General features: G+C 37.9%; 1 protein-coding gene across 2 annotated transcripts in view; it reads left to right on the plus strand.

Annotated features, from left to right (window-relative positions):
* Positions 1-12,024, plus strand: part of Usp47 (ubiquitin specific peptidase 47) — a 91,544-nt gene that overhangs the window by 59,318 nt on the left and 20,202 nt on the right. Inside the window, exons 11-17 of one of the 2 annotated variants that reach the window (XM_028768004.1) lie at positions 2,100-2,267; positions 4,357-4,416; positions 6,766-6,897; positions 7,402-7,478; positions 8,133-8,188; positions 10,507-10,619; positions 11,461-11,565. In XM_028768004.1, coding sequence (XP_028623837.1) covers positions 2,100-2,267; positions 4,357-4,416; positions 6,766-6,897; positions 7,402-7,478; positions 8,133-8,188; positions 10,507-10,619; positions 11,461-11,565 — 711 coding nt within the window. The remainder of the gene's footprint in view (positions 1-2,099; positions 2,268-4,356; positions 4,417-6,765; positions 6,898-7,401; positions 7,479-8,132; positions 8,189-10,506; positions 10,620-11,460; positions 11,566-12,024) is intronic. The other variant, XM_028768005.1, reaches the window with a different exon arrangement.

Consider the following 12,024-nt stretch of genomic DNA (forward strand, 5'->3'; position numbering starts at 1 on the left):
TATATATATATATATATATATATATATATATATATATATATATATATATATTCCTGCTTCTTTTGGATGCTGTCCTGATTGCATTGTGTGAACTATTTTCAATCAGAAAAGATAGTTGCTACAGGGTAACAACTGTAAGAGTTTTATGTGTTGTTTTCCTGATTGAAACTGAATACTAGTTGTAAAATCTGCCTTCTTCCAGGTGCTCAAATATAAGTGTAAATGATCATCATGTTTCATTTAGTATTTGTCTTAGGGTTACTATTATTGTGATGAAACACCAAAAGCAAGTTTGGGAGGACAAACTGTCCATCATTGAAGAAAATCAGGGTAGAAACCTGGAGGCAGGAGCTGATGCAGAGGCCAGAGAGGAGTGCTGCTTACTGGCTTTCTCCTCGTGGCTTGCTCAGCCTGCTTTCTTATAGAACCCAGGACTACCAGCCCAGGAATGGCACTGCCCACTATGGTCCAAGCTCTCCTGCAGGCTTGCCTATAGCTTGATCTTATAGAGGCATTTTCTCAATTGAGACTCCCTCCTCTCTGATGACTATAGTATATGTCAAATTGACATGAAACTAGCCAGTATAGTATTTGTGTGAATGTGGTGAAAACAGTGAGTTTGATAAGCAAGAAAACAATGTTTTCTGCACCTCATCTGTGTTGTACCAGTGTTGGAGAGGGGATTCCAGTCTTGGTGCTGACGGGCTTTAACCACTTCACTTGCTCTCCACCCATTCCCTACACATCAATATTTAGTGCTAGAAAGCACCAGAGATGATATGCCTTTATATTTGGTACATCCTAGTAAATCTCTAAACTCTGGCCTTCATTTTCCTGTCTAGCTATTATAAGAAGCTGCTGTAACTGCAGTAGCTATTCACTGAATGGCAACTACAGCCAACGAGCATTTGTAAAGAACTGATAAAGTAACAGATCAGGCTGGATGTGTACACCTGTAAGGAGAGAGATGGAAAGGAAATAATAAGATTGGATTGTGCTTAAAGTTAGGAAATCTTCCCAAAGTCTGTTAAACTTGAAAGGAGATATTCCTCATCAAATTCTTTGTTTGTTTTTTGTTTTTATTTTTGTTTTTCTACAGATTTTGCTTGTTTGCTTGGAATTTGGGGGCTTTTTTTTTTAAATCGGTTTGGTTGATTAGTTGGTTTGGGGTGTGCTTTTGTTTTGCTCTTTTTGAAACAGAGTCTTGTTTTACATTTATGGCTGGCCTGAAATTATCAGTCCTTATACCTCTGCATCCCAAATGCTGGGGTTACAGCAGTGTGCTGCCATGCTCATCTTGCAGTTCTGGAGAAGATTTTTTACCTTAATTTTGTCTTGAATCAAATGTCTTTAAAGGAGGAAGACTGCACTGGGAACTAGATGATATACTTAGAAAAATGTTTTTACCAACAGCAAAAGTTATTCTTGTTGTGTATTACTTGGTAGTTTCAGGAACTTGCTTATGTACATCAAAGGCTTTCATCTTAAAGAAATCTAATTTCTGTTAATAAAAACATTGTAGAGGTATGTATATAAACTATTAAAGAAAAGGAGAAGAAAGGGTTGTTTGGAGTTTCTGACAGGTGGAATTCTTCAGCTTAAGTCTTGGGACTGTGAATTGAAAGTAGTCAGGCATGGAAGTGTGATATCCCTGCACTGAGTACAGCAGTAAAGTTCTCAGGGACAGATGGATGGCTTAATTCACCTTCTTTTATAACACAGTAATCAAGAGAATGCTTTGTTGGGATTGGGAATAAATGATTCTGTTTGGGGTTTAGGGTAGTTGCTGTCTCAAATGTTGCTACAGGAAATAGTAATTTTCTATTGTTACTTTGTAGCAGTAATCGTAAATGGGGTTTAATATAATTGAGAATCACTATTTGCAGTGTTAAAATTTTATGAACAAAAGAAATACTTTGAGTGTATTTTTTTCAGTTGTTTGACTTAAGATCTGAGTTTAAAAGAAAACAAATTTACTTAAAATGAAATAAATGCTTCTCTTAATCAGAACATGTTAAACTATGCAAACATGGTAAAAAAAAAAAGATAGGAATATCCTTTATTTGGCTTAAGATGTTAAGATAACTGTGTCTTATTAGAAATCTCCTCAGACTGAAAGTTGCACTGATAGTGGAGCAGAAAATGAAGGCAGTTGCCACAGTGACCAGATGAGCAATGACTTCTCCACGGATGATGCTGTTGATGAAGGGATATGCCTGGAGAGCAGTACTGGGAGTGAGAAGATTTCAAAACCTGGCCTGGAAAAGGTACCTTTGATGATGTTTATTGGAATTAGGTGCTGAGCATACTGAGGAAGGGGTCTACCAGAGAGCTATACCCGTAGTTCCTGCATGCTTTAACTAAGAGAGAGAATATAGTAATTTTTGAACTTCTGAATTATTTTGCACTTTGTTTTTGATTATGAAGACAATGTTTTTGTGCTGGCTATAATCATAATTGTATTTTGGGAAACACTACTTACTACTTCTTAGGAGACTGTATTGTGTTGAGAATTGTACCATGTTAGAATGAGTGCTACCTTTGCCCTTAGGATTGAGCAAGTCTCCAAATCCTTGTCTTCGCTGAGTTTGCTCATAGAGGAAAATAAGAGTGTTGGGCTTGATATGTTGCATTTTAAGAATTCTAACAGTGGTACACTTCTGAGACACTTAATAACAGGGCTGGCCTTAAGTTAAGGAAAACCAAATCCTTTGTTGGCTTTCCTCTCCTTTCTATAACAGTCATTAGAAATTCTAGAAAATAATGTTCTTTTTAAAATTATGATCTGGAAACTGAAGAACTGTATGTCTGGGGTGAGATTTTCTTTCACCATATCAGTGATTTTAAGGTTTTTTATCAAACCATTCTTTTACAGCCATGTAACCTGCTTTATTAAGAGTATGATTTTCTATAAAAAAAAAAATCTTGAGCATAGCATAAGTAAAAAATCATTAACTTTTCTCAAGTCACAGAATCATTAAATATAAAGATTTGGGGCAATATTCAAGAATGAAGTATTATAGCGTGAATCTATTTTGAGATCAGGGCCACTCTTCTTGCCACCATCTCTACTGTCCTTGACTTTTTAAAGTTTCCACCCCCATTCAGGGAAGAGAGCTGAGTGGGGATTGCTGTGCAGTGATTAATGCAGCAGATACATTACAACTCCATGAATGATAAGGCAGTATAGTATCCTTGCCTTGTCCCTATCTTAGGAAAATGCTTCAGTGTAACTGTTAGTAAAGTATTGTACCTGAGAACCCTTGCTCTCAGTATAGGCAGAGTTGCCTTTACTAGTAATGTGATACCTATGATTCTAATTTTAAAAGGTCTACAAATATACCACCATACTTATCTAGAACTTGCAACCTCAGAATTTTTCAAAAACATAATTGGGTAGAAGAGTTGCTAATTACAGTAAAACTTAAAAATGTGTTACTAGTAATTAGTTGATAAATGCCTGGAATCCCAACACTTAAGTGGCAGAGGCAGTAGTAACTCTTTGAATAACAAGTTCCAACCAGCAGTTGCTACTGAGTAACCCCTGTTTCAAAAAATAATAAATGATGTTCTGAGCACAAATTCTAGATTGTAGGTAAATTTTGAAACCTGCCTATTATTACTTTGATTAATCTTAGTTTTGGCAATAAAATTTGAGCTACTCAAGTTTTCAGAATTTATTCAGAAGTTTCATTATGTAATAATTATAGTCAGTTTAAAGTTAGGACAAACTGAGATGTGCTGATACTTGATTTTGGAAGGTCTCAGTATTTTCTAAGCAAAGAATATAGGAAGAAAGTATACTTATCTAGCATGCCTGATTTGTTCCCTGGTGCTGCAAAATGAAGAAAGAGCTTCTTCAGAAAAATGAATGAGATCTAACAGGCCTATACAGTAATGTATGTATATATGTGATCCCAGATGTAGGATAAAGGTCAGAGAATTGACTACAAGTTTGAGGCTAGTCTGGTCTAACATAGCTTGTTCCAGTCCAGAAAGGGTTGCAAAGCAAGACTCTCTCAAAGACTTGAAAAAAAAAAAAAAAAAACCTTTCAGAATCTACGTATAACAAATGGATCTTTCTAACCTTTTGTGTCATAACCTTTCCTACAGGCTCTATTTCTTTTTCTTTTAAAAATTATTTTAATTGATGTATATGGTTGTTTTACCTGCATGTCTGTACACCATGTATATATATGGTACCCTCAAAGACTGAAGAGGATTTCTAGAGTTAAAGATAGTTGTGAGCTGGTATGTGAGTGCTGGGAACTGAATCTAGGTCCTCTGGAAAAGCAGCCAATGCTCTTCCAATTAGCCATCTCCAGCCCTGGGAACTCTTATTTTTATTCACTCCAGGTAGAGATGGCGGAGACAGACCAGAGAAAGGATTCCATCCAATTCCAGCTTGGTGAACCAGTGAGTTTACTGTACTTCTTTAATGGAGCATGATGACTCTTAGGCCACTCTATCACCCAAAAGCCCACTCCAGTGTGGGTAGCAAATTAGAAGAGTCTCCCTTCTCAGCACCTGGTTACTACTGTTTATATAACCTGAGCCTCTGAGTTGATAACGTTCTTGTGTTTGGAGGTGGTTGTGGAGTTTTTAAGAAATATATGTATGTCTTAATTAGATTTTCTATTGCTGTAAAACAAACAAACAAACAAAAAAAACGAAAGAAACCACTGTGACCATGGCAAGTCTTATAAAGGATAACATTCAATTGGGGCTGGCTTACAATTTCAGAGGTTTAGTCCATTGTCATCATGCCAGGAAGCATGGTGGTATGCAGGCAGACATAGAGCTAGAAAAGGAGCTGAGAGTTCTATATCTGGACCCACAGGAAGAGACAGTCAAACTAGGCAGTCTGTCTTGAGCATTTGCAATCTCCAAGCCCACCCCCAGTGACACACTTTCTTCAACAAAGTTATACCTACTTCAACAAGGCCACACCTCCTAATAGTGCCAGTCTCTATGGGCCTATGGGGACCATTTTCATTCAAACCACCTCTCTGTCTCTCTCTTTCTCTGTATCTCTCTCTCTCTCTCTCTCTCTCTCTCTCTCTCTCTCTCTCTCTCTCTCCCTCCCTCTCCCCCCCCGTGTGTGTGTGTGTGTGTGTGTGTGTGTGTGTGTGTGTGTGTGTAATGTATGTATGTGTACCATGTGCATGCCTGATACCTATGGACCCTAGAAAAGGATGGTTGTTAGCTATAGTGTAGGTGCTGAGAACCAAACTTGGATCCTCTGCAAGAGCCTCAAGAGCTCTGTAACCTCCTCACCTCAGACCTGTCTCTCCAGCCTCTCTTGTGAATTCCATATAAGCCTTCTGTGCTATTACATCTTCCTCTCTATTATGCATTATTTGTTGTTTGTTTGTGGTTTTTGAAACAGTATCACTTTATGGTCCAGACTAGCCTTGAATTCTCAACTGATGTCCTCTAGCCTCTTAAGTGCTAAGATTACAGGCCTGAGCTACCATGTCTGGTTGTTCCCTATTGATTTTAGAGGTAAAATACTGGTTGCCAGGGTCTCTAGTATTACTAATTGTTTTAAGGGTGTGAAGTGCCAAAGCTTCTAAAGGAAAAAGCAATCCAAACTAGTGTGGAGGTACATGTCTTATAGTTCTAGCACTTGGAAGGCAAGTCTAGACGAGTCAAAAGTTTGAGGCCTACCCTAGGCAACATAGTGGGTTCAAAGCCACTTGGGCAACTTAGACCCTATCTGAAAATGAAAAATAGCAAAGAAGAACATGCATATAGCCACATGCTAGAACATTTGCCTTAGCATCTATGAGTTCAGTCTACTACCAACAAAAGTCTAAAGAAAAAGAGGAAAGGTTCTTAGTGTATTGTAGACAGCATCAGGAGTGTTCAGAGCAGAACACCCATAAACTGATTTATTACCAAAATAGCAACAGTTCTGGATTTAGGGGAGAGGTGTGGGTGTGTGGATGGGTGTGTTGAGACAATGTCTCTTCTATGGAGCCTTGTCTGTCCTAAAATTCACTGTGTGGATTAGGCTGGCCTTAAACTCACAGAGTTATGTCAGCTTCTGCCTCCCAGGTGCTATAATTTAAACTTGTAAGCCACCACGCCTGGCTTGAACTGATTATTAATATAAATAATAGATGCCAAATTAATATGTTACTTATCAAAAATACTGTATGAGTACATTAGAAGATACTTCAAATTAGTGTCAGAAATAGAATTTTATTTAAAGAGAAAAAAAGCAATGAGTTAATGATTTTTTTTCTTTCTTTCTTGTTTTTTGTTTTTTTGAGACAGGATTTCTCTGTATAACCTTGGCTGTCCTGGAACTCACTCTGTAGACCAGGCTGACCTCAAACTCAGAGATCTGCCTGCCTCTGCCTCCCAAGTGCAGGGATGAAAGGCGTGTGCCACCACTGCCCGGCTGATAATTTCTTGATCTTGACTATGCAAATTAAAACAGCCTTTTATTTAGTACGTACTTCACAAAAATTGCAGACTATTATTTTTCATAAATAATCAACCATATGTTTACAGACAGATTTCAGTTCCAAAGATCACAGGACAGCATAATACAAATATGACAAATATATAGACAAATATATACAAATATCACATATTAATAAGGATTTTGGTGACTTACCATTTTAATGTTACCTAAGGGAAAAGTTAGCTTAGGAGGGATAGCTTTCATGTTATGTTACTCTGCATCCATAGGAAATAGAGTTTCAAATGAGAGTTTGTTATAGCCTTCTCTTCCAAACTTTTTCTTCTCTTTAGAACTCCCTGATGTATGAGCTCTTCTCAGTGATGGTGCATTCAGGGAGTGCTGCTGGAGGACACTATTACGCTTGCATAAAGTCTTTCAGTGACGATCAGTGGTACAGTTTCAATGACCAACATGTGAGCAGGGTAAGGCTCCTGAAGTGGAGAAGTTAACTCAATGGCAGAAGGATTTATTCAGAGCCAAGATACCCATGGTGGTGTGTCTCAAGTTCCCATTGAACCAGTCTTTCATTGTTTGAAGTGTCCTTGTTCTGCTTTGTTGGAGCTTGTTACATGTTTCCAAAATAGACTACCCCTTTCCTCTAGCCATCAGGCTTCATGATTGATGTGGGGCTAGGAGTCTTGAGCCTGACTTACCAGAGCAGCCACTGATAAAGTCTGAAAGTGGTCCTTCTTGGAAATGTGATAACACATCTACCTCAGACTAAAAGGTTGGATTAGAGTTGGGCTTAGTGGTTCACCCCTGCAGTTTCTAGCACTGAGACAGAGGATTGTTCAAGCCCAGCCCAGGCTACAGATTAAGAACTTATCTTGGGGCCAGGGGGAACTATTAGGTCATATATTTACACGGTGACATTAATGTTGTTGTGTTTCTGGTTTTTACAAAAAAGTAACATTACAACTTTTTAGATAACACAAGAAGACATTAAGAAGACACACGGTGGGTCTTCAGGAAGCAGAGGCTACTACTCCAGTGCTTTTGCAAGGTAAGCAATAGCATGAACTTCAGGGCTGACTTACTGAAGTAAGTTTAGCTCCTCTGTGGGTCTTAATAGGAAAACTTTATACAAGGGTCAACAGACTACAAGCCATGGGCATAAGTTTTTGGTTGATGCTTTCCTACTGAACATAGCTTGAGTTGCAGCACAGACCATCTTGCCTACAAAGAATGAGAGTTTGGTTTCTTTTGGTGTGGTGTAGTGTGATGTAGTTTGGGTTTTTTGAGGCAAGGTTTTTCTATGTAGCCTTGGCTGTCTTAGAACTCTCTCTCTGTAGACCAGGCTGGCCTTGAACTCACATAGATCTGCCTGCCTCTGCCTCCTGAGTGCTGGGATTAAAGGTGTGTGTTACCACCAATCAGGATTTTTTTTTCTTGGTTCTTTCCAGCAAAACAGTTTACCCACCCCTGACTTAGCTGTAGTAGGCATTGTGACGCACAGCCTTCTTTATAACTTCAGCGTGCTACCAAAAGGAATGTCATTAATGACAAAAAAGGATTTTTCTTTCTTTCTGGAATGTTTTAATGTTAATGTATCTGTGAATGGTGGTGTGATTATTTTTCAAATAAAGATTTGGTGCTTATAAATAGGAGCTACTGTCTACTTTAAAGGACCTGCTAATCTTTGTTATATTTCTCCTAGCTCAACAAATGCATATATGCTGATATACAGACTGAAGGATCCAGCAAGAAATGCAAGTATGTTAGCCCATGATAAAGTAATTACCTTTGCTAGTCTTGAAAATATAGATAACTACTTTTAGGTGATAGAAAAGTTAACACCTAGGAATTTTTTTATGCCTGGGAGAGTGAATTAAAAACACTGTTATGAAGTAATACTAAGTGATAAAAAATTTTACAAAAATCTGTAGATCTGGACATAGTGATATGTGCTTCTAACTCTAGTTATTTTGAAGGCTGAGTGAGGCAGGGGGGTTACAATCCTACTGACAATTTAACAGGACCTTGTCTTAAAAAATAGTAATTTTGAAGGAGCTAAGGCCATAGCTCAGTGATAGAATTCTTAGTTAGCATTCATAAGTCCCAGAGTTCTGATAACAGTACTACACAGGCAGGCATGCAGTCACACACAGGCACACCCACACACAGACAAGGGATGTTGGAAAACTTTCTCTTTGTTAAACGGATTAGGTATTACTTTAAGTAAGCTTATGCCCTGTGCAGCATTACAGTTCACCAGCTGTGTGTTCTAGAGCAAATCACTTGACTTTTCTGAGTCTTCAAAGATGTGTAGACTGGAAATGATGACACCTTATAGGGTTGTAATACATGAATGAAAGCACACTTTAGGGTCTTGCAGCATAGGTAGTATGCTTGTTTAGTTTAGCTTTTGGGTTCTGTTACTATCTACATAGTTAGAGAGGACTCCAGATGGCCTGAAGTACTGCAGAAATTGTTTAGTAGAGTTAAATATTTCTCTTTATTTAAAGAGTGAATAAATTTTTGTGAATCTAGTAAAAAAATATTTTGTTATATTTTATTAAGAAACCTAGGGTGGGCCGGGCGGTGGTGGCACACGCCTTTAATCCCAGCACTCGGGAGGCAGAGGCAGGCGGATTTCTGAGTTCGAGGCCAGCCTGGTCTACAGAGTGAGTTCCAGGACAGCCAGGACTATACAGAGAAACCCTGTCTCAAAAAACAAAAAAAAAAAAAAAAAAAAGAAACCTAGGGTGGATAGCAAGATGGCTCAGCTGGTATAAGATGCTGTTGCGAAGTCCCATGGCCTGATTTCAGTACACAGAACCTTCAGAGCTGTCCACTGACCTCCTAAAAATAATCCTTATTGTAAAGTGTGTTTGTCCTTTTCTTTATATTTTTGACTGTTGTTACTTTAAATTTTTTTCATTCGGAGGGGGGTGGCGAGAGTTGGGAGGGTTCCTTGCTAATTCTTACTGATTCACAATGTTGTAGACATGTTAGGGTGTGTGTATGTTTGTATCTAGACACATAGACAAATGATGAGTTTTCTCATATTCTTTTTTATAATTCAAAAAAGTAATCACTAACTTTGATCTCACCATATTTAGTTTTAGTAGCAGATGTGCTCATATATCTGTTTCAACCATTATATTTTTTGTTCTCATTTTCATGAACAAAAGTTGGGTTGTGGACTCACCGGTGTAGGTTTCAGGACCTATCGTAGTTTGGCAAAGCCAGGGTTGTAATCCATGTATCCTGTAGACCTTGCCCTAGACAGTGCAGTGTCCCTCTTGGCTAACTAACCCACTCTAGTTCTGTGGTAAACACCAGGGGGCACTGTGTTACCAGATTGGAAGTGCTTTTTAGCTAGCAGGAAGGTATCCATATAGCAGTGAGGAAAAAAGGGAAGATTTTTCTTTTTTTTTTAGACTAGAGCTGATTTCTGGAAACAATGCATTTTTACTCTTTACGAGTCCTATTGATTGATGATATTAATAGTCATTGTTCTCCTTAAAAATCAAAGAGTCATTGGCTTTATTCAAGTGTCCTAATTTCATATTGTTTCCAATATGCTTTTAGGTCACATGAAACTGTGGAGTTACCAGTTTTGTTCCTCTGCCTTCTTTGGTTAGAAGGCAGCTGATGAGCTACATTGAGGAAGAAGGGAAGGTAGTAATACCATCAGAGTGTAGTAACAATTTCATAAGTAACATTTACTCATTTGAATTACCTTCTAGGCAATAACTTTTGGGCCAGGTGCTTTTAATAAGCTTAAGGAGCTGAGGTCTAAAGTAAAGTTACCCAGTGCCACAGAGTTCCTTGGTGATGGCACAATTTGAAATAAAAAATGACTTTAAGTTTCCAGGGCTTTTTTAAATTTTGGCATCTTGTTGGGTTCTAAGATTTAAGCCATTTACTAGATTTGAATATGGTCTCACTGTCAATACATCTTCACTATTGCCTGGAAGAATGTCTCTGCTCCACATTGAGAGGATAGATACATGTTTCCATGGAAGCACAGTAGAACAAAAAGTGTACAGGAAACTGCTCTGAGTGATACTGTTTTATGTTCCTAGAATTTCTAGAAGTAGACGAGTACCCAGAACACATTAAGAACCTGGTGCAGAAGGAGAGAGAATTGGAAGAACAGGAAAAGAGGCAACGAGAAATTGAACGCAACACATGCAAGGTTTGATTCCACGTTTGTGAGTGACAAGTACTGCTCAGGTGTGCTCTTCTGACCGCTGTCATTCTCATGATAACTCGGTCAGTTCCGTGGTCATTAGGTAGTGTAGAGAAGCAAAATTTGATACTGGACCAGAGTGATTGAGTAGCATGACAGTCAGTGTTTCTACAGCTCTGTGAGGCAGGCATTCCCATCTCCTGAGGAGGGACTGAGAAACATAGAAATGGAGGTGCGCTTCAGTTACTGTCCTTTTACCCTCACTGTTCTCTCCTAAACCTTACACGGGACTGGGAACATACTCAGCAGTTAAAACCACTGGCTGTTCTTCTAGGGGACCTGAGTTCAATTCTCAGAACCCACATGACAGCTCACAACCACCTGTAACTCCAGTTTCAAGGAATCCAACATCCTTTCTGGCCTTCAAAGGCACCAGACACACACATGGTGCAGACAGACATGCACACAAGCAAAACACCTATGCACATTAAATTTTTTAAGTATATTCAAAAATTAATATTCTTAGAAATAATTTTTCTTAGATAACCTTATGAAATTCTTGCAGATATTATAAAAATTTTGACTAGAATCCCATTAATCAGTGTTTTCCAAATTAGAAAAAAAAGAACAACCAGATTATAAGTCAAAAAAATGCTTACATACAATTATATGGTTGTTGAAACTAATCTTTTTGAGGTTTTTTTTAAGACATAAGACTTAATCACTCTCAATTAGTTACTAATACAGGGAGTAAGAAAGAATAGTCCCAACTATGTTTCTTGTTGCCAAAGGATTCAGCTGCAACACTTGACCTAGTGAATTGATGATGGTATTTTCTGTTTTGTAGATAAAATTATTCTGTTTACATCCTGTGAAACAAGTAATGATGGAAAACAAGTTGGAGGTTCATAAGGATAAGACATTAAAGGAAGCAGTAGAAATGGCTTATAAGGTATGTTTAATGGATGGCTGGACTTTAATTTTGATAGCACCAAAGCTTTATAGTTGAAATAGATGATTTAAGTACTTTGAATGTTAACTGTTAATCTTCCTCCATCTTCCAACTGTTCTTTGGACTATACTCAGTTGATTTTGGAAGCTAGTAAGCCTTCTGAATCTGGAAATTAGAATTAGAAACACATTTATTTGTGCTTTCTGTTTATAGCCTTGGTCTCGTGGAACTTATAATCCATTAGGAAATTTTTTATGATGATTACAATTATTTTATGGTTTAGATGTCATCATGTAAATCAATAGTAAATTGAGATGATTTATCCTACAACTATAAACATGATAAGGACACAACTGTCTCATTGTATAGTTTATATTATTTAGGAATAATGAAAAGTGGTAATTAAGTATATTTAAGCCAAGCATGGCTGCTCATACCCCGTAATCGTAGCATTTGAGA

This window comes from Grammomys surdaster, unplaced genomic scaffold (assembly GCF_004785775.1).
Source record: "Grammomys surdaster isolate TR1022 unplaced genomic scaffold, NIH_TR_1.0 184, whole genome shotgun sequence".
NCBI classification, from domain to species: domain Eukaryota; kingdom Metazoa; phylum Chordata; class Mammalia; order Rodentia; family Muridae; genus Grammomys; species Grammomys surdaster.